Here is a 22,977-nt window from a genome sequence, read left to right as displayed (position 1 = left end):
CGACCGCTGCCAGGCTGTCCGAGAGCCCATTCGACCAGAGCGATCGCTGCTACTACGGCGTTCCTATCTGGTGTGCCCCTGCTGGACATCTGCAGGGCTGCTACGTGGAGGTCGACGTACACCTTCATGAGATTCTACTGCGTCGATCGGGATTCCAGGGAGGAGTCCAGGGTCGGCCAAGCAGTGCTGCGCAACCTGTTTGCTTAAGGTGAGCCTGGTGAGGAGGTAAGAGACGCTCAATGTTGAGTTTTGTATTGCTTAATGTTGAGCCTGTTGCCACCTCCCGTGGTTGTGCATGTGTGTACTGCTATGTATTCTTATATTCATGAGCATGTGAATCCATGCCAGACCCCATGCTGGAGAAGGAACAAGTTACTTACCTGTAACTGTTGTTCTCCAGCATGGGTCTGGCATGGATTCACATGCGAACCCTCCCGCCTACCCCTCTGCGGCTCTTCACTTGGTCATACTGCCACTTCACATGCTACCAAATTTGAAGATGGCTGCCAGAGGCGGGGCTTAGGGAGATGGCAGTCATTGGCTGTTGTCAGTATGACGCAGAGACCAGTGATTGGTTACTACTACGAAAGACAGATCAGAAACGAAACTGATACTGATTTTTTCTTTCTCCAGCATGGGGTCTGGCATGGATTCACATGCTCATGAATATTCCCCGTCGTCAGGCTGGGAATCCTCGGTAAAGAAAAAATCAGTATCAGTTTCGTTTCTGATCTGTCTTTCGTAGTAGTAACCAATCACTGATCTCTGCGTCATACTGACCACAGCCAATGACTGCCCTCTACCTAAGCCTCGCCTCTGGCAGCCATCTTCAGATTTTTACCGCACGTTCAAGTGTTGGGATCCTCGTGCTATTGCTCTCGAGCGTTAGTGCTATTTTTTCATGTTTTTTCTCAGAAAAATTTCTCTTTTTCGGTCAAAAGAGCCTCAAGCTCCACCGTTTCTTCATCCGATCAACGGGGACCCGTGTCGGATTCGTCTACGCCCCTCAAGGGTGAAGATTTTGTCGAGCCACGCTTTTGGAGGACTCCAGAAGTTTCTCAGGCCCATCTCGGACATGGCCCAGTAGAAGGGAAGCTCGACGCCCCGAAAGCTGTTCAGGGTCTGCCCTGGATGCCAGCTTCAGAATGTCTTCAAGGAGGACGAACACTCCCTTTTCCTTTACTGCCTACATGAGGACAAGACGCACGTGGAGAAGGACTGTGCGTTTTGCGGCATTATGTCGGAGCGGACCATGAAGGACCACCATCAACGTCTCGCCAACTGGCTGGAAGGAAAGAGCCCGTCAGGCGAGAAGAAGAAGTCCGAGCGGTCTTGTAAGACCTTTGAGGGCGCCCCGTCGACGGGGGTCCAACAGAAGGCCAAGCACCGCGAGTCCGCTGGCACCGGGAGCGCCGAACGGTCGGGCTCTACGGGCGCCAGGCAGGGCGCATCCTCCCCGGCGCCATCAACCACGAGCCAACGCTCTGGCTCGGGTAAGAGGAAGGCCGAGCACCCGGCGAAACTCCTGGAGAGACCCCGGTTGTGCCCTAAGGCCCCATCGGAGGGGGAGCGAGGTGGTGACCCTCCCCCCAAGGATAAGGCGGTGAGCGCACCTAAGGTGGTGAAAGCCTTGATCCATCCGGCCAAGGCCTCTATCGAGACTGTCGCGGCGGCCCTGGCTCAGCCTGTGGAGGCTACACCAGTGGTGGCGACCCCGGGGCCCAGAATCTCCCTGCCACCGCGGAGGGAGTCCTCTTTCATGCCCATCGACAGGACCCCTGTGAAACCTCCGACGGAGAAGACAAAGGGGGGGCAGGAGGTCGTCGTGGACTCGGCCTCAACCTCTGAGGAGGAGCTGATCGAAGTCCTAGGCCACGGCTCTGGCGTGGAAGAAGGCCATCCTGTCGGGGGGGACCCCGACGTGGAAGAGACGACGAGGGCGCCGAGGATGTCGACGGGGCTCCTGATCGCCCGTCGGATCTCCCTCAACCAGTGCCGCAAGACAACTCGGCGGCTATTTTGTTGGCTATACAGTCCTTATGCTCGGACGAGACTGCCGTTACCACCAACGGAGGAACCGCTCCCGACGGGGGACCCGGAGCCAGGCCCTTCTGGGAGCCCTCCACCTAAGAGAAGAAGGATTCATCCTCCACCTCCTTTTCAGCCATCGCGCCCTGTTCAGCCCTCCTCCCCGTCCACGACACGTGGGGATGATACGGGGACTGACACGGCCGCGACGGGTACAGACGACGAGGTTTACGACGAGGATCTCCCGTCGTCACCTCCCACCCGGGCTTCCCCGCCCGACGAGATTGGATCGTTTCACTCCATGATCGCCAGGGCATCCGAGCTTTTCCAGCTCTGCCCGGAAGAGAAGAAGGAGGAAGGTTTCCTTTATCAACGGGGCGAGACCAAGAGGAAGACGGTCCTCGCTGTACCTCTACTAGATGATATTTGGGATGAGGGCCTCGCCTTCCTCAAGAACCCATCCACGACGCCGGCTAGAAGGGATCGGTACAAGAAGAAGTACCGGGTCCCGGACGCGGCCCCCTTGTGCCTTCGGGCACAGCCGACCCCGGACTCGGTCCTCTCCGCGGCGGCCAGGAAGAAAGCGGGGGGGCGCGGCCTCTACGTCAACCTCCCCGCCGGACGGCGAGGGAAAGAAATTAGACACGATGGACGCAGAGTCATCTCGTCGGCAGCGACGACGATTAAGGGGGCCAACGCCTTGGCTATCGTAGCCCGCTACGACAGGGAGTTGTGGTACAAACTGGCCCCCCTGCTGGACTTCCTACCAGACGACAAGAGGGCGGAGGCCCTAGAGATCTTGCAGGAAGGAGCGGTTGCATCGGACCACTCCATTACGATTGCGACGGACATCGCTGACACTGGATTTCGCCAGTTGGGCAACGGCGTGTGCCTTAGGCGGCGTGGATGGCTCAAGGCTACTGACTTCCGTCAGGACGTGCAGACCAGAGTCTTGGACATGCCGTTCGACGTAAACAACCTGTTTGGGAAAACAGTGGACGATTCCCTTCAAGCCATCAAGGCGGACACGGAGACGGCCCGGGCTCTTGGGGTTCTCCAGCAACGGCGGCCGCCCTTTCGGAGCGGCGGAGGCAAACAGGGTGCCTCCAAAGGTTCCAGTGGCGGATTTTCCACCTACCGTCAAGCGGCCCCTTCGTCATCACAGGAAGCTTACATTGGACGAGGCAAGTCAGGCGGACCCTGCCGTCGTCGCCAAGGAGGGCAAGGCGGCAAAACCTTGTCGAAGCAGGACTGAACCGGCCGTGGAGTCGGGCCCCCACCGAAGCACCCCGGTGGGTGGCCGGCTGGCGAGCTTCGTCAGCGTTCGGGAGTCCATCTCCACCGACCGTTGGGTGCTGGACGCCCTAGCTCAGGGTCACGTGCTCAAGTTTCTAAAGAGGTGCCCGCGCGTCCCCCCTGTGGCCAGGAAAGAACATCACGTCCCACAACTTCTCTTGGAGCTAAAGGCGATGCTCAAGAAGGGCGCCATCGAGCTCGTCCCAAAGAGGCTTCGGGGCTCCGGAGTTTACTCAAGATACTTCCTTGTGAAGAAGAAGACGGGAGGATGGCGTCCCATCCTGGACCTACGACGACTGAACAAATTCATCAAGGCACAGAAGTTCCGGATGGTCACCCTCCAACACGTCCTGGGTCAACTGGAGGAGGGCGATTTCCTGTCGTCGTTGGATTTGGAGGATGCCTACTTCCATATTCCCATCCTAAAGGGACACCGAAAGTTTCTCAGGTTCTTGGTCCAAGGGCGTCACTACCAGTTCGGAGCCCTTCCCTTCGGATTGAGGTCGGCACCTAGGGTGTTCACCAAGTGCCTCGCACCGGTGGCAGCGCAGCTGCGCCGAGAGGGGATCCACGTCTACCCCTATCTGGACGACTGGCTCATCCGAGCAAAGACGAAGGAGCTCGCCGTGGAGCACACGGCAAGGACCGTCCAACTGCTCACAGACCTGGGATTCTCCATAAACTACGCCAAGTCCCACCTGGTGCCCGCTCAAGACGCACTGTTTCTGGGAGCGAAGCTCGACACAGTTTCGCTTCTGGCCTCTCCGTCGGAGGAAAGGACGAGGGCCATCTTGGGCAAGGTGCAGCGGATGCTGGTTGCGGACGCGGCCAGGGTGAGGTCCATCAAGTCCCTCCTTGGAATGTCTTCTTGCATTTATCTCATCCGCCTGTGCAGGCTCCGGATGCGCCCGTTGCAGGAGTTCCTGGACGCGCGCTGGATCCAGACGACGGGCAGCTTCGAGGAGAGGATCACACTCGACGAGAGTTTCCGACGAGCGATCCGGTGGTGGGGCACCCGCGCGCATCTGACGGCGGGCATGGACTTCCAGACCCCCAGCCACCAGGAGACAGTGATCACGGATGCCTCCCTGGAAGGGTAGGGAGTGCACACCGAAAATCTGCATGCGAGAGGCCTTTGGCTTCCGACAGAGAAGTCCCTCCATATCAACGTCCTGGAGCTCCGTGCAGTGTTTTGGGCCCTCAGGTCCTTTCTTCCGTCCCTCAAGGGCAAGGTGGTGAGGATCTTCACCGACAACACCACCACCATGTTCTACATCAGGAAGCAGGGCGGTACCAGATCCCCAGCCCTGTCCAAGGAGGCGCAGGATCTGTGGCATTGGGCCGTCACCCAAGGAATGTTTCTGGTGCCGTTTCATCTGGCAGGGATAAAAAACACCATTGCCGACTCGCTCAGCAGAGAACTGCGCTCGTGCCACGAGTGGGAACTATGATGGGATCTAGTGGACCGCCTCTTCCGACGGTGGGGCACACCCCAGATCGATCTGTTCGCAACTAGCGACAAACTCCAAGTGCCGGAGGTTCGCCAGCAGGTTTCCCCAGCCGAGGAGCATGGGCGATGCTTTCTCGTTCCCCTGGGAGGGCCTGTTTCTATACGCGTTCCCTCCATTGCCATTGCTGATCCGGCTCATCAACCAGCTCAAGAGGTCACGGTGCAGGATGATCCTCGTCGCACCTCCGTGGCCGAGGCAGATATGGTTCCCGGAGCTTCTGGACTTGTCAGCGTCCCCGTCAATCAAGCTGCCAGTGGACGCGGATCTTCTCTCCAGGGAAGGAGGCGCCATCCTCCATCACGACCCGAAGTCGCTGAACTTGCAGGCCTGGCTCCTGCAGCGCTAGAGTTTGGAGGATACGACATACCGGCCGACTGCAGAGAGGTTCTTGCAAAGGCCAGGGCGTCCTCCACTCTTAAATGCTATGGACACAAATGGAAGAGGTTCTCTGTCTGGTGCCACGCACAGAAGATTAACCCTCTACGGATTACGGCTCCCCAGGTACTGCCGTACCTTCTGACGCTGGCCAAGGCTGGACTGGCGCACGCGTCCATCAAGATTCATCTTGCTGCGATCTCCCGATAACCAGAACCACGGGGCGGACGTCTTTGTGGTCTCATCGTTTGGTGAAAGAATTCATGAAGGGACTGTTCAGATCGTTCCCGCCGGTAAAGGTTCCGGCCCCGGCGTGGGAGCTCAACGTGGTGCTGACCAAGCTCATGGGACCTCCGTTCGAGCCTCTGCACTCGGCTCCGTTGAAGTTCTTGTCGTGGAAAACAGCGTTTCTTGTGGCCATCACCTCCGCACGAAGAGTGGGAGAGATCCAGGCCCTTTCCTGCAAGCCCACGTACTTCACTTTTCACGACACGAGGGTAGTGCTCAGGACGCACCCCTCCTTCATGACCAAGGTGCCGTCGGACTTCCACCTCAACGAACCCTTGGTGTTGCCTGTTTTCTTCCCGTCGCCTTCATCGCCGGCCGAAAGGACTTTGCACTCGCTGGATGTGGCTAGAGCGCTGAAGTTTTACGTGGACCGCACAAAGTGTTTTCGGAAGACGTCACAACTTTTTGTGAACTTTGGACCTGTCAATCAGGGGAAGGCTCTCTCAAAGGCCTCCATTTCCAGATGGCTCTCTGGCTGTATCCTGTACTGTCATCGGTTGGCAAACCGACCGCTGCCTGGCCGTCCGAAAGCCCATTCCAACAGAGCGATCGCAGCTACCACAGCGTTCCTATCTGGTGTGCCCTTGCTGGACATCTGCAGGGCTGCTACATGGAGGTCGACGCACACCTTCACGAAATTCTACTGCGTCGATCGGGATTCCAGGGAGGAGTCCAGGGTCGGCCAAGCAGTGCTGCGCAATCTGTTCGCCTAAGGTGAGCCTGGTGAGGAGGTAAGAATTGCTTAATGTTGAGTTTGATGTAATGCTTAATGTTGAGCCTTTGCCACCTTCCGTGGTTGTGCATGTGTGTACTGCTATGTATTCTTTATTCATGAGCATGTGAATCCATGCCAGACCCCATGCTGGAGAAGGAACAAGTTACTTACCTGTAACTGTTGTTCTCCAGCATGGGTCTGGCATGGATTCACATGCGAACCCTCCCGCCTACCCCTCTGCGGCTCTTCACTTGGTCATACTGCCACTTCACGTGCTACCAAATCTGAAGATGGCTGCCAGAGGCGGGGCTTAGGTAGAGAGCAGTCATTGGCTGTGGTCAGTATGACGCAGAGATCAGTGATTGGTTACTACTACGAAAGACAGATCAGAAACGAAACTGATTTTTTCTTTACCGAGGATTCCCAGCCTGACGACGGGGAATATTCATGAGCATGTGAATCCATGCCAGACCCATGCTGGAGAACAACAGTTACAGGTAAGTAACTTGTTCCTTACCGAGGATTCCCAGCCTGACGACGGGGAATGAGCATGTGAATCCATGCCAGACCCATGCTGGAGAACAACAGTTACAGGTAAGTAACTTGTTCCTGATGCAAATGTGCCACGGGAAACCACTTGAAATGATTATGAAGGTATACAATGCGCAGACTAAGGCAGTGACTAATTACGGGGCTTCATTGTGGATATATGAAAATGTAGTTATTTTGCAGACTATAGAAAATAAGTTCTTTAAAAGTTATTGGGCCTACCAAGCTCGGCACCTAACTTTGCAGTTCACGCCGAGCTCAGAGCTAGGTACTTGGAAGATAACTGGCATCAGGCCCCACTAAAACATTGGTTGAGAATATGATCAAACCACAGAGCACTGGTAACACAAAATGTAGTCAAATCCCTGTTATCTAGTACTGTCTGGTGCAAGTTTACGTGGTTGAAGCACATTCAATATTGTATAGTCTAGTTAAATGCTACCAGTCTCCTTTGGCCGGCGAACAGGGGAGCAATGTTTACAAAACGTATTTAAGTACTATAACTAAAGAAAGGTGAAAATCTGTGGTTTTCTGTTTGGCCTGAAATAGAAAACATGCCATTGTCACGAAAGTGGATTACTTACAAACATACTTAACATACAGTGACAATCCAGCCAATCGCTAGATTTTGACCAGAGCATGATTTGATTTTTTTTATTTGTGGGATATATTGACCCCACTCAACAGCATTTCCCCCCATCACCAAGCTGCAGTTGCGCAGAAACCACAAAATGGTGCGCTGGCTCTGTGAGCGCCATGGCTAAAAACTGTGTTTTGCAACAACAACAGAAATGGCTGCACCGTCCTGCCAAGCACACATCGGGCAGGATGGAACAAAGGGGGCACATTGAAGGAGATTGCCAGTGGGTTCTGACATAAACAAAAGGAAGAAAGTGGGAAAACAAAACAGCGTGGCTTTGCTGCAAAAGCCAAAAATTCCATTGAAAAGAAACCCTTTTTCATCTTTAATAAAATTGCGGCTTTGATGCTAATTCCCTCTATTCCTTAAAGCCACTGGGCCTCATTACGACCCTGGCGGAAATCGCGGTGCTAAATGCACCGCGGAGCACGGCGGAAAGCTGCCGATAGCGCCATGGGGGTTGGCGGATTTTCCGCCCCATGCCGACCTTGGCGGGGCGGTAAATCCCCATTCCCCATTTTACCCTTCCCCATTCCCATTTTTGCCCCATAGGGTATAATGGGAGTGGGGAAGGCGTTAATTGCGCCACCGTAAAATACGGTGGCGTAATTAACATCAAGGTCCCGTAGCGCCATGGATTTCTCCGCCCGGAAAAACCAGGCGGAAAACGTTCCATGGCGCTACGGGAACTCGTAGTAGGGCGGACGGGTCCGCCGCGAATAACGCTGGCGTAAACCCACTCCGCCAGGGTCGTAATGAGGCCCACTGTGATTAATAAGCCCTTCCAAGCCCTGTGTGTTTCACTGTGCCTCAGCAAAACCAGGCTTGATTCTGAATTGACAAGCTCTGTCAAACCAACTCTAAAAAAAAGAAATCAACCAGGAACTTTACTTTTACTTACACGGGAAACGCGTTCATTTTCTTTACAAAAGTATCCAAAACTCAGCTGTTCAGAGAGAGACTCTAACTAGCTGAGCCATGCCTTTTTCAATGTATCCGTGCTTCAGACCAGCTCCAGCTTTTCAAGAGAATAACTATAGCTGCAAGGCAGTATGTGATTCTGCTGGAGATGAACAGTTGAATTTAAGAAGGAAGGCTAGCTGCACCACGTATAAAAATAAAAAATGGGCCTTTGCAAATTAAAGAAAAACAAATGCCCGTGTGTTGGAACAGTACACTGGTGAATGAAAGCCTGCCAGTCTTTAGCAATATGAAGGGGTTTGTTGCTGGTGAGACTCTATAACATGGGTTATTTTATGCAACAGGCTTGCTTTAATTCTGGATCTAAGATCAGAAATTAAAGGTTAAAACTATGGTGGCTGGTGTTGCAAGTTGAAAAACAGGTTTTCTGCTTTGATGGGTGGCACCAAAAGGTGGGCTCTTTCTCAGCAGATACTGACAACTCCCTGATAATTACAGGGTTGAACAGACTTTCGTCTCTGCTCCCAGGGAAGGAAGTCTGAAGTGTGAAGGGGCAATAAAACTTCAATCAAGGGAGAAACCCCCACCATGCTCTGAAGGAAATGACAGTTGGCAGCAGTTGAATGACGGGGACAAAGCAAGTGCCATTTGTTCCCAAAGACTATTTCAGGAGTAATCTTTAAAGACTCCTATCTCTGCATCAAGACATTGAAAAATTGTAAAAGTTTCGTAGTTTAAAAGTGATTTTTTTTGTGCTTTCTTTTGAGACATGGTAGAATTCACTGACACCTTGGGGACAGAAAGGGCAAAGTATTGAGGATAAATAGAAAGGTATCAATGTTGCAAACATACATTTTTGTACATAAATCCTTTGGGATAATTCACATCTGTGTTTAAAGTTATGGAATTTTAGGCCGAATCTTTACTGCTCAAAATTGCCAAAATGTATCAGAAGGGCGAAACAAGGTCCCACAGACTGGAGGATTGGACGGATATGTGCTGCACAAAATATGTAACCTGTGTATATAATTTGCTAAGAGATTGCAATCGTATAAATGTATATTTTTTGACAAAATCAGATTTTAAGTAAAGTAATTGTGGGAGTTTTTGGACATTGTAAAATTCACCTCATAAATCTGACATCATTCCCTTGGAAATCTAACCAGTTCAGAGCAAGGCGGAGACTAGCACCCCTGTCCAATCCAAGTAGTTGAGAGGTGTGCTTAGTTAACCCTGCCAAGCCTATACTTTGATGATGTCGTGATGCATTATAAATAAGGGTCCCGTCAAGACTCTAGAGAGACACACTCTTCCTAATTTTCTGCACTGCGTTCCTGTTCCCGTCATCTTCCAAATCCAGAATCCAACTACAAGGCCAAGCATTGCTGATCCTACTCCAGGGCCCACTGCAAAACCCAAGCAGTGCTGATACCATTCCCAGCAAGGCCTCAAATCTAAAAAAAAAACACTACATTTCCCATTAACAAGGGGAAAGCTTTGGTACCTTTTGCATCCTGATCCAGCCTGGCTTGCTGCCACCAATTACATGCTGCTGCCATCCAGCTATCCTGATGACCTGTAGTATCCAGTGACCAGATTTGCCCGTCCAGTCCTTGCCAGCGGTGACCAGGACTGCACAGCTGTTTGCCAGGTGCCCTGCCGTGTAGTGACCAGACCCAGTTGACTGTCCAAAAAGCCCAAAATTAAAAAGTGGATTGCGAGTATTTCATCACTCCATAGAAATCACTAGTATACCTTGTATTGCCTTGTCCTTATCCAATTCTATAAATCCTTGTATCCTTATCCTGATAACTTGTTCAATGGTCAGAATTCTCTGCATTTTGTCATTATTCTCCAAGCATCAGCGCTACTTTTCTCTTCACTTCTGTCTTCCATAGACCATATGTCATTAGCAATATTTTGATTAAATAAAGTAATTTTCCTTAAAAAAAAGGGGTACACTACGTGAAGGGTTACATCTGCAGCGTAACCTAGAGAATTCACGGGTGGCGTTCCTCTTTTCTTAGTCATTAAATCTAGTTTAAAGTAAAACTGTTCTTTTCCCAAACTGACTTCCTGTCCAATTTCACCCTTCATTTTACTCAAAGCGCGCCTCCTTCTAAATTGCATAACTCTTTCAATTTACCAGCTAGAGACCTACTTTCAATTCCATTTTGGACCTGTGATCTATATCTATCACCCAATTTAAAAACCGCACTCCAAATCAGTGTATTTCACCATTTTTTATTAAAAACCGTTTGGGTAGTTTTAGGCGGGAATTGCAAAAGTGTATATTTTAAACGTGTTACTTGATTTCAATCTGTTTTAAACTTTCCACTCATTTCTGAATGCTTTTGGTAATCCATTCTTTGTGATTGTTAGTATCTTTGCATTGTTGCTTTAGTATGGAGTCGTATTTGTTTCAAGGTTTTTAACACACATTCATTATTTATTTATCCATTTCCTAGTGTCATTTCACAACATTGCAAGGGGTTTGAAATCCGTTTTTCTCTCTTATTTGGGGAGGGATGGTCAGAGTTTGATTCCGTTTTCAGTTTCTTATTCTTGAGTACCTGTTGCTTCAGAATTGATTATTGGTGGGGGAGGGAACATTGCAGGGGGAAATTCTAACTTGGGTGCTATGTGTCCTAAATCAAAAAGTGCTCTTATTCTGCTGTGCTGTGTATATGCTCCACTAAAAAGGTCAAACCCAGTGCATTGCTCACATTCTCATTGTAACTATCACCCCATTGGCGATTGCTGCCCCATATCAAAAAGTGTGTGATTTCTTTTGAACTTTAAATAAATAAATAAATAAATGTTAGATTTCACCAACCAACCTGGTTCATGGTCCATCGTGACCCGGGGTACTTGAAAAGGGGGTGTGGTATGAGTGGTGTATCATTCCAAAATTGAATCCACATAAATAAGAAGAAAAGCACCTCAGTTAGGTGCGGCGTACTAGGCCTAGACCAAGGTGTGCGTGTCGCCTGATTGAAATCCTTAACATATTATTGCGTGCAAACACAAAGAACTGGCCGGGTTATGCTCAAGTTTTAGAATGCCCTTGTTGTGGTTTGACAAGAGAGGATCTCCTGCCTCTTGTTTTGATGTGCCCCTACTATCAGGATATTAGAAAACAGACAATTATTCCAATTTTGAAACACTGGAAATTTCACCAATGTCGACCAGCATTAACTTTTTTGCTTCAAGCTGAGCCTTGTGTTGTTGCTTGGGGATTTTTTTAATATTTGAGGATGGCCTGGAAAGCAAGAAAACCATTTTTAGACACTCTTATTTGAATGACTTTTATAAGTGTATCGTTTTTGTAATGAAGAAATTTGTTTTTTTATTTAATTGTATATTTTATGCTTATGGCACTTCTGGTTTGAATTGATCTTATTATATTTTAATTGGTGTTATTGTTGCCATTTTGTGTGTTTGATGGATTATATCCAAATTAATTTATTGGATGATGGTTGTAAATAATTTCTCGCCTAGAACACTGTTAATAATTGTATACACCTATCATTAATTGCACCTTTTTTCTTTATTTTTCAATTCAGAAAAGAAGTTAGAAAAGTTGATGGAAGATATGCAAAATGACTTAAAATTTCTTGGTATCTTAGAGCCATATGGTTGGAAAAAAGGAGAGGGCTGTTCAATCAGGGGATCAGACACCATGTGGTATCGAGGAAAGGTCATGGAAGTTGTTGGAGGTTCTGTAAGGGTAAATATGCTCAGTTCTGTTTTACATGCGATACAATATGGTAACTTCCCGAAAAATATCTGATGGGTAAGACTTTATTAAATAATACTTAATAAATAGTGAAATGAACTTAACTGCAGGTGGGGATGTGATCGTCTTGGTGTAAAGGCTTCCCCTGCGTCACTCATTGCTATGAACATCTTTCTAACACTGTGCGAAGGAACTCTTGTGCCAGAACTAGAAGAAGCAAGCTTACATCCACTAGGCCTATACTTTGAAGCCCCACCCCATTTGCAGAAGTCACTCTGCCTCAATCGTTTGGAAGTACCGTGTGAGCACCAATCTGATTTAAATTGGCAGTCTCTAAATTGCAAGAAGACTGATAGAAGTAAGTTAACAACCTAAGGTCTAGGGCACATTGGGGCTCTGTAGATGTTCTGTAAGTTGGCATTTGCTAGGTTTCTTTTTAATTCTCTCATTACGCATTCTGATTTTGTCTTTCTTGGGTTTGGGGGAGTTCCTATGCGTGCAGCTGGTGAACATTGTGACTATATCTATGTATGATCGATGCATGTATGTTACAGGACTATCTCACAGCACCTTTGTTGTTTTTTGCTGCTGGGTTTTACGAAGGAAATGACTCCGCTCTACCGCCCCTCCCTCGTTGAAAAGACAGTCAAACCTGGGTGTAATGGATTCCAGGCAAAGTATGATGATGTAAGACCAACAGAATATTTGCAACAATCAGATATCATGGTACACCTTTATCCTATCCCAAAGTAGGTTTGGATTGGATGAACACCTGTCAGGATAGGGGAATGTCTGAGAAACTAAAATATGATGGCTGGGACCTTGCCTAGGAAGTGGATAACTAAATAGGTGGAAGGGTCTATATAATGGATGCAATTGTTCTTGTTGAAATTGCCTAATCTAAATCACAGTATGAGTGATATAGCAACCTGCTTACAGCTCTGTTGTAGGATGTAATGCCCAACGTGCTTCTTGACTGTCTTCTTGGTCTCAGGGTTCACAGAAAAAAGGCCTGTTTCTTCACTTCCAATGTGTAGCCCGCAATGCCTACAGTATATTCACTATACAATCTGCCTATGAAAATACTTCTACTCTGCTTCATCAGTACACTACTTATGTGAATAAGATTGCACATGTACATATCACTGATTATTATACTTACGGATCCTAGGCTTCTGTAACTTATCCTATGTCTGTAAATATGTTTCTTATGTGAATAAGATTGCACATGTAAATATCACTGATTATCATACTTACGGATCCTATGCATCTGTAAATTATCCTATGTCTGTAAACATGTTCAATATAATATATGCCAAACTTATGTTTTCTATTGTTGACTGTACCGCATTACCTGTTTTCCAGCGCCAAGATACCCACGGGTTTGGCGTGCTCTATAAATGTTAAATAAAATAAAAAGGTTCCTACTGGTGCTGATATTTTTCACTCAATGGTTGGAAATCATCCTATCATAATTCAAGGACACCTCTGCCAGAAGGTATTTCTTATCCTGCCTTTCAATTGGCATTACCTTACCAGCAAATATTTCTTCCCTCTTGCGACAGTGTGACACTGTGTTTATTGTCACCCTCTGGGCCATATTCACCCTCGTGGGCTGGAACCTTGAGTGCAGGCCCTGCCCGCTCCTTTCTGGTCTCTGGCTCCTTTCAGGATTTGGGAGAAAGCTCTCCGAAAACGTCTTGCTGCTTGTTCTCCCTTTTGTCTGGTGCTCGCCAGTGCCTAAGATATATAGCCCTCAGTTGGCTTATTCCTTTCTTATTTCCTGATTTTCTCTAGTAGCTGAATTGCAGCCCCCTTCATTCTTAAGGTTTTCTCCTTCATTTCTCTGGACTGACTTTCTCCTTCCTGGATCAAAGCACTGACTGTGCCATTCCCTGGTCTTTGCTGAACTCTTATCTAGGGCTTGTTATTGCTCTCTTCAGTCAGTAACCCTTCTGATTGGCCTCTCAGCTCCCTCATTCTGTGCAGGGGTTGGGTTTGGCCCTGTTATGGCATTCCTTCCACTCTAATTGGTCTCTCTCCACCACTTTCCTCCATCTTGGATTGGTCACTTACTTGCAGGTATGGACAGAATTGAGAAAGATCAGTAAGTTGAGGATGATCAAGCAAGATATTTACTTACTGATCTTGCGCGAATCAGACAGCATCCCTTCCAGCCTGACATCCAAGCAGATGTGTTCGCCGCCCCCCTCACCCACTCACCCTCCAACTCGCCCTTTCTGGAGCTTGACACGACTATCCCCACCTATTTCCAGTCAATGGTTCACACCCTTCAACCCCCTAGAACAAAAACTCATTCACATTTTATCATAGTCCCTTTTCCCTTTCTAGCACGCGCTGGTCACTTGACCATGCACAGCCGGTTCATCTTTCTCCCGTCGGCTACTTCCGGTCCCATCCTTCTCAGTCGAGGGGTGTCTGTCCACCGTCTTCTGACATGTTTGTGCTTGGAAAGAAGACTCCATTGTTAAGACCGGATAGAACCAGCTCAGTCCAAAGATGGCTGCCAAATGGCCTTGTCCTACTAACCCTAAACGTCAAAAAGTGCTGAGCCTAGCACATTCTACTGCGCATGCCATGCCATCGGGCTTTAAAACAAGGTTTAGCCACAGCTAATTGTGAAACAAAACACTCAGCCAAAGTCCATTGTGATTTAAAGAAAAACAAAAACCTTTCCGGCTCATATTGGAATGGGAATCACATGAGTTCCTGGAGACTGCCCTCGGGTAGTAGCAATGCACGGCATTAATCAACATAATATAACATAACGTAGGCATCATAACATGGAAGTAATCATGGACATAGTGCAACCGTTTTCCATTGTAATCATTTCACCCTTTCTGCCCTAATAAGAGGAAAGGAATTGTATCAGGTTTATCATTACTAAAAACAGGGCATCACCGTTAACACAGGGACCAAGGGTTTAAAACCATGGTCCACCATCATGAAGTCAGGCAACTCGACATAGTGCTGTCCGGTCCTGCTGCTATCTCTTATTGAAATGGTGAATGTATCAGAACCAAGTGATCAGGGAGGGTTTGGCTGTGTAGTACCTTGGGTTTTCGAGGAATGTGAGACTTTCTTTAATTGTTCCTCTGTCTATGCAGCAGTGACCGTCCACTGGACCATAAAATGCAGCATTAAAGCGGCCTCCACAATCTTTTCTGAGCAGGTGTTAGGACCTTACTGCTCTTTACGAGGCTGGTGGGTTGTCAGCCATAGACTAAAATCACTACCTTTGTGCAGGCTCACATGCCTCTGTGGGGCAAATGTGCTTATATTAACTTGCCTTTCCTGGGGTGGGTTGCAAGGTTCTCTAGTTAGTTTCTCTTGTTTTTCTTCTTACCTCTATAACAGATACAAAGGCTACATTCGAGGGGATTGGGTCCTCCGACGTATTCCATATCTATGACATGTAATCACCACAGCTGTGCTGCTTCGGAAACTTTTTTCGGCGTCTCCGTCCTGCGTCGATGTGCCGTCATCGAGGACCTCCTCCGACGTCCGACGTCATCCGATGTGATAAGTAGGACGCACGACGCCCGTAGCCTCAGTTCCGTTTTTTCCGCGAACGTGTTGCTTCGTGAATCTCGGTTAACGCCTCGACTCTTTGGAGTTCTGTTCTTCTCGGTTCTTCGAACCTGTTCGTTTTTGTGAAAATCATTTGTGTGAAGATGTCTTCTACTTCGTCTTCGACCCCGCGTCCGGGCTTCAAGAAGTGCGGGGAGTGTGGGTCCAAGATGTCGGTGACGGACTCGCACGACGCCTGCCTCTGGTGCCTCAGGGAGGCCCACGACACGGATGACTGTATCGACTGCCAGTCGCTCACGTCCAAAGCCTTACGCGAACGTAAGAAGAAGTTGTCGGTAGGTCGGGTGTCCAAGCCCCGGAAGTCGAAGTCTGCGGGGCTTTCGATGGATGATTCGAGAGGTGACTCTCCGCGTCATCGTCGGAAGTCTCGTGGGTCTCCTTCTAGGAGTCGGTCTCGCCACTCCTCAGCCTCTTCGAGGCATTCTCGGAAGCGCCGACACCGGTCGTCTTCCAGGTCCTCTTCGGAGGACTCTGCCCGGCACGTCGCTTACCCCACCAGCCGGGCTTCCTTCGGGAAGAAAATGCTGGCGATTCTCGAGTCGCAGGGTACTAAGCCGTCGGCGCCCCCGAGTGGGGTCGGTCGTGAGAGGTCGAGAGACACTGCTCGCAAGAGTGGTCGGCACGAGTCACGGGAGAGGTCCCGTTCGGACAAGGAGACTCCTTCTCGACGTGCCCGTTCCAGGTCCCGGTCCTCGACGCGTTCAAGACCGTGTGCACCTGTGAGGTCTTCAAGGAAGACATCGACGTCGAGGGCGTCGACAGGCTTTCTCGAGGCTCCGGCTTCGAGGAAATCGTCGAAGCCGTCGACGCTCAGGTCGTCAAAGGACACGCTCGGGGCTCCGGCTTCGAGGGCTGTGTCGACGCCGCCGATGCTGGCGGCGCTGCATCTGACGTCGACGCCGATCCTCTCGGTGCCGATGCCTGTTCTCTCGACGCCGGCGCCGATTCGCTCGACGCCATCAACGCCTTTCGTGTCGGAGGTACCCCGTGGCACGGGGGAACCCCCTAGGAAGGCTCTGGTTAAGAGCAAGCACTCTCGGGTGCCTTCTTTTCGCCACCTGAAATATATTTCAGAGGCGGATGAGGATTCTGATGGCCTGGTTCCTAGTCAGGTTCCAGATGAAATTGTCTCGGGCCATAGTCAGTTTGACGATTTGAGGCAGTCACTGCATGATGCCAGTGGACTGGACACCTCTCCGGAGGTGGAGTTTTGTAGGCCTGAGCCTGGCTCTCATGCCGATTCCTCGTACCGGCGCCTTATGGCTAGGGTTTCTGAGTACTTGGGATGGTCTGCTCCCCCAGGGGAGTTTGTGCAGGATGATCTAACGGACATCCTTGATGTGGGTCCCCCAACTGACCCGGTACTGCCGTTCCATATGGCTTTACAGAGAAGGGTGGCGGCGGCTTGGACTGCTCCGGAGAGTCTCCCGGCGGTGGGCAGATCCTTGTCGCGAAAATACCGTCCAGCCAGTAGCGACCCCTGCTACTTGACCAGGCACCCCACTCCGGAGAGTTTGGTTGTGCAGGCGGCCACTGCCGCGGCAAAGCAGGCGTCGTACCCTACCATCCCTCCTGATAGGGACCACAAACGTTTTGATGGCTGGGCGAAGAAAGTGTTTTCTTCTGGTGGTATGGCGCTTCAGGCGGCCAACTCCATTTGTGCCTTGTCTTGTTTCACACACACTCTGTGGAACTGTGTTGCGTTAGCGGCTGAACATATTCCCGAAGGGGACGAACGGGATGGTTTCCTTGCTATGGTCCAGGATGGTAAGGATGCCATGTGTGAGTCCGTTCAGTCGGGTTTGGACTTAGCTGAATGCGTCAGTAGGTCCATGGCGGCGAGCACCGTGATACGCAGGTTTGCGTGGTTGCGGAAGTCGGGGTTTGCTCCTGATGTGCAGTCCCGGCTCCTCAACATGCCCTTTGACGGTGAACACCTTTTTGGCAGCAAGGCTGACGAGAGCCTTGAGAGGTTGCAGACCTCAAAAGCTGCAGCGAAGTCGTTGGGCGCTGCAGTTCGCCAACCTCCGCCTTTTCGTCCTAGGGGACAGCAGTGGAGGGGTGGTTCCTTTCGCTATTACTCGTCCTTCAGTAAAGCGAGAGGAGCTGGCAGTCAAAGAGGCCAACGCAGGGGTACCAGAGGTGGACCACCGGGTACCCGTGGTGCCAAGGCCGCTCGGGCAGTTGCCTCTTTGCCCTCAGGTAACACCGCAGCCGCTCCCACTCAGTCATGAGGCCATGTCCCATGGTTCGCCGGTTGGGGGAAGGCTGGCGCAGCATCTTGTAGAGTGGCAAGCCATTACTTCAGATGTGTGGGTTCTGGAGATCATAACCCACGGCTACTGTCTTCCCTTTCGGCACAGGCCTCTCGACAATCCACCGGGGAACCTCTCTTTGCAGAGTCCGGATCCGCTCCTTGCGCAGGAAATTCAAGCCCTGCTGGAGAAAGGCGCCATAGAACTGGTGCCTGTAGCGGAGAGGAACAAGGGATGGTATTCCCCTTATTTTTTGATTTCGAAGAAAGACGGGGGATTGAGACCCATCATGGACTTGCGCGGTTTGAACAAGCTCCTCAGGAAGGACAAGTTCAAGATGGTTACTCTCTCTCAAGTCCTCCAGGCCCTTCAGCTTCAGGACTGGTTGGTGTCACTCGACCTCAAGGATGCTTACTTCCATGTGCCAATCCATCCCAAGCACAAGAAGTACCTGAGGTTCGCGGTTGGCGACTCGCACTTTCAGTTTCGGGTCCTGCCGTTCGGATTGACCTCCGCCCCGAGGGTTTTCACCAAGCTCATGGTGGTGGTGGCAGCGCATCTCAGGCAAGGGGGGATTCACGTCTACCCCTACCTGGACGATTGGTTGATCAGGGGGAGCTCTCCCGAGCAAGTCCTGGATCATCTGTCCATCACCTGCCACTCCCTTCACAGGCTGGGCTTCTCCCTCAATTTAAAGAAGTCCCATTTGACGCCAACACAGCGGCTCCAGTGCATCGGAGCAGTGCTTGACACTTCCCTGGGGCAGTGTTTTCCTCCCCAGGTGAGGGCTCTTCACATTCAGCAGATGGTGCACAAGTTTCAGCATGCCCAGACGCTCCCAGCGTTCGAGTTCTTGAGGTTGCTCGGCCTCATGGCATCCTGCATTCTTCTGGTGCCAGAGGCTCGCCTGCGGATGAGATCTTTGCAGTGGGCACTCAAGACGCAATGGTCGCAGTCCTCCAGCAGGATGTCGGACCCGGTTCAGGTGCCGCCTTCGGTCGCCCGGGACCTTCTGTGGTGGGCCGTCGAAGGCAACTTGATGAAGGGGGCTCCATTTTGGCTTCCCTGGCCGGAGGTGACTATCGTGACGGATGCATCCCTCACGGAATGGGGAGCTCATGCCAACGGGCTGACAGTCAGCGGTCGTTGGTCTCCGTCGGAGTCCAGACTCCATATCAATCTGTTGGAGCTGAGAGCCGTCAGGCTAGCCCTGAAGGCTTTTCTGCCGACTGTGCGAGGAAAGAGTGTCCTGATCCTGACGGACAACACAGTGGCCATGCACTACCTCAACAAAAAGGGGGGGGCAGGGTCACTTCCTCTGTGCAGGGAGGTGATGCAGCTCGAGTTCTGGGCCATCCAGCAGGAAGTTTCGATCTCGGCGGTTCATCTGGCCGGAGACGAAAACGTGACGGCGGACGCTCTGAGCAGGCAGAGCGCAATCTCTCACGAGTGGGAGTTGGCTCAGGAGATTCTCCTGGAGATCTTCGCCCTTTGGGGGACCCCTCAAGTGGATCTCTTCGCCTCCAGTGTCAACCGGAAGTGCGAAAGGTTTTGCTCGCGGGAATTTCCTCCAAAAGGAGCCTTAGGAGACGCGTTCGTGGTGGAGTGGTCATTCCCGCTGCTGTACGCGTTTCCTCCAGTCCCCGTCATCCCGCAAGTGCTGCGGAGGTTACGGAAGTTCGGTTCCCGGATGATCCTCATTGCCCCGGCGTGGGCTCGGAGGACGTGGTACCCGGACCTTCTTGACTTATCCATCTGCCCTCCACGTCGTCTTCCCTACCGAGACGATCTGCTCTCACGGGAGGGGGGTCAGGTTCTCCATCCAGAGGTCAGATCCCTCAACCTTCACGCTTGGCTTCTGAAAGGTTGAGGTATAAGGATTGGGACCTCCCTGAGGACGTGATGGAGGTGTTGTTTTCGGCCCGAAGGCCAGCAACAAAGTCTCTGTACCGTTGCCGTTGGCGTAAGTTCTGCGACTGGTGCAGAGTTCAGAATGTGGATCCTTTTGCATGTGACATCCCCATGGTTCTGTCCTTTTTACTTTCTTTGGCCCACAGGGGCTTGCAAGTGGGTACCGTTAAAGGTTACCTGGCGGCGCTGTCCATCTTTAAGCGCTCGTCTGAAGAGTGTTCTTACTTTAAAATCCCTTTGATTTCACAGTTTCTGAAAGGGCTCACTAATGTGTTCCCTCCGTCACCTTGGGATTTAAACCTTGTTCTTAAGTTTCTTATGGGTGCTCCGTTTGAGCCTTTACATTCTTGCCCTTTGAGGCTGTTAACTCTGAAAACTGTGTTTTTAGTTGCGGTTACGAGTGAGTGAGTTACAGGCACTTTCAGTTAAGCCACCCTTCACTGTATTTCACAAGGACAGGGTTGTCCTTAGAGTTCGCCCTTCTTTTCTTCCGAAGGTAGAGACGGAATTTCATTTGGCCCAGAAGGTTGTTCTTCCGGCATTCTATCCTCCTCCGCATCCTGGTAAGGAAGAGGAGAGGCTCCATAGGCTTGATCCTAGGAGAGCTTTAAGCTTTTATGTTTCACGTATGTCCCGGGTCAGAGTGGACGATCAACTCTTTATTGGTTACGCTGGAAAGCGTTTGGGGCAAGCTGTGACGAAACAGACTTTGTCTCGCTGGATTATTTTGGCCATCTCGGAGTGCTACCGCTTGGCGGGTAAGGACCCACCGGCTGGCTTGCGGGCCCATTCTACCAGGGGTATGGCTGCGTCTACTGCCCTGCAGAGGGGTGTTCCTATTCACAACATCTGTGATGCAGCCACCTGGGCTTCAGTACATACATTTCTCCAGCATGGGGTCTGGCATGGATTCACATGCTCATGAATATTCCCCGTCGTCAGGCTGGGAATCCTCGGTAAAGAAAAAACCAGTATCAGTTTCGTTTCTGATCTGTCTTTCGTAGTAGTAACCAATCACTGGTCTCTGCGTCATACTGACCACAGCCAATGACTGCCCTCTACCTAAGCCCCGCCTGTGGCAGCCATCTTCAGATTTTTACCGCACGTTCATGTGTTGGGATCCTCGTGCTATTGCTCTTGAGCGTTAGTGCTATTTTTTCACGTTTTTTCTCAAAAACTTCGTTTTTTTCGGTCAAAAGAGCCTCAAGCTCCACCGACTCTCCATCCGATCAACGGGGACCCGTGTCGGATTGGTCTACGCCCCTCAAGAGTGAAGATTCGTCGAGCTACGCTTTTGGAGGACTCCAGAAGTTTCTCAGGCCCATCTCGGTCATGGCCCAGGAGAAGGGAAGCTCGACGCCCGGAAAGCTGTTCAGGGTCTGCCCTGGATGACAGCTGCAGAATGTCTTTAAGGAAGACGAACACTCCTTTTGTCTTTACTGCCTACATGAAGACAAGACGCACGTGGAGAAGGACTGTGCGTTTTGCGGCAACATGTCGGAGCGGACCATGAAGGACCGCCATCAACGTCTCGCCAACTGGCTGGAAGGGAAGAGCCCGTCCGGCGAGAAGAAGAAGAAGAAATCCGAGCGGTCTTCTAAGACCTTTGAGGACGCCCAGGCGACGGGGTCCAACATAAGGCCAAGCACTGCGAGTCCGCTGGCACCGGGAGCGCCGAACGGTCGGGCTCTACGGGCACCAGGCAGGGCGCACCCTCCCCGGCACCATCAACCACGAGCCAACGCTCTGGGTCGGGTAAGAGGAAGGCCGAGCACCCGGCGAAGCTCCTGGAGAGGCCCCGGTCGAGCTCGAAGGCGGAGGGGGAGCGAGGCAGTGTCCCCCCCCTCAAGGAGAAGGCGGTGAGCGCACCAAGGGTGGTGAAAGCCTTATTCCATCCGGCCAAGGCCTCTATCGAGACAGTCGCGGCGGCCCTGGCTCAGCCTGTGGAGGCTACGCCGGTGGTGGCGACCTTGGGGCTCAGAGTCTCCCTGCCACCGCGGAGGGAGTCCTCTTTTATGCCCATCGACAGGACCCCCGTGAAACCTCCGACGGAGAAGAAAAAGGGGGGGCAGGAGGTCGCCGTGGATTTGACCTCAACCTCTGAGGAAGAACTGATCGAGGTCTTAAGCCACGGCGTTGGCGTGGAAGAAGACCAGCCCGTCGGGAGGGATCCCGACGCAGGAGACGAGGACATCGTCGAGGGTACCGACGGGGCACCTGACCGCCCGTCGGATTCCCCTCTGCCAGTGCCGCAAGATAACTCGGCGGCCATTTTGTTGGCTATACAGTCCTTATGCTCAGAGATAAGGACGAGACTGCCGTTACCAGTGGAGGAACCACTCCCGTCGGGGGACCCGGAACCATGCCCTTCGGGCAGACCCCTCCTAAGAAAAGAAGGATTCACCCTCCACCTCCTTTTCAGCCGTCGCGCCCCGTTCAGCCCTCCTCCCCGTCCATGACTCGAGGGGATGATACGGGGACTGACACGGCCGCAACGGGTACGGACGACGAGGTGTACGACGAGGATCTGCCGTCGTCTCCTCCCACCCGGGCTTCCCCGCCCGACGAGATTGGATCTTTTCACTCCATGATCGCCAGGGCATCCAAGCTCTTCCAGCTCTGCCCTGAGGAGAAGAAGAAGGAAGGTTTCCTTTATCAGCGGCGCGAGGCCAAGAGGAAGACGGTCCTCGCGGTACCTCTACTGGACGATATTTGGGATGAGGGCCTCGCCCTCCTCAAGAACCCATCCACGACGCCGGCTAGAAGAGACCGGTACGAGAAGAAGTACCGGGTCCCGGACGCGGCCCCCTTGTGCCTCCGGGCGCAGCCTACCCCGGACTCCGTCGTCTCCGCGGCGGCCAGGAAGAAAGCGGGGGGGGGGTTGCGGCCTCCACGTCGACTTCCCCGCCGGACGGCGAGGGAAAGAAATTGGACACGATGGGGGGCAGGGTCATCTCGTCTGCAGCGACGACGAATAAGGCGGCTAACGCCTTGGCTATCGTAGCCCGGTACGACAGGGAGCTGTGGTACAAGCTGGCTCCCCTGCTGGACTTCCTACCGGACGACAAGAGGGCGGATGCCCTGGAGATCTTGCAGGAAGGTGAGGTGGCGTCGGACCACGCCATCACTATTGCGAC

The 22,977-nt window shown here is 51.6% G+C and overlaps 1 protein-coding gene across 1 annotated transcript in view; it reads left to right on the top strand.

The window, feature by feature from the left end:
- RNF17 (ring finger protein 17) overlaps positions 1-22,977 on the top strand; it is a 3,777,565-nt gene that overhangs the window by 3,180,024 nt on the left and 574,564 nt on the right. Inside the window, exon 31 of the mRNA XM_069639339.1 lies at positions 11,898-12,053. Within this exon, the coding sequence (XP_069495440.1) occupies positions 11,898-12,053 (156 nt within the window). The remainder of the gene's footprint in view (positions 1-11,897; positions 12,054-22,977) is intronic.

The sequence above is a fragment of the Ambystoma mexicanum genome, chromosome 7q (genome assembly GCF_040938575.1).
Source record: "Ambystoma mexicanum isolate Mex_15411 chromosome 7q, UKY_AmexF1_1, whole genome shotgun sequence".
NCBI classification, from domain to species: domain Eukaryota; kingdom Metazoa; phylum Chordata; class Amphibia; order Caudata; family Ambystomatidae; genus Ambystoma; species Ambystoma mexicanum.
This window is presented reverse-complemented; position numbering and strand designations above follow the sequence as displayed.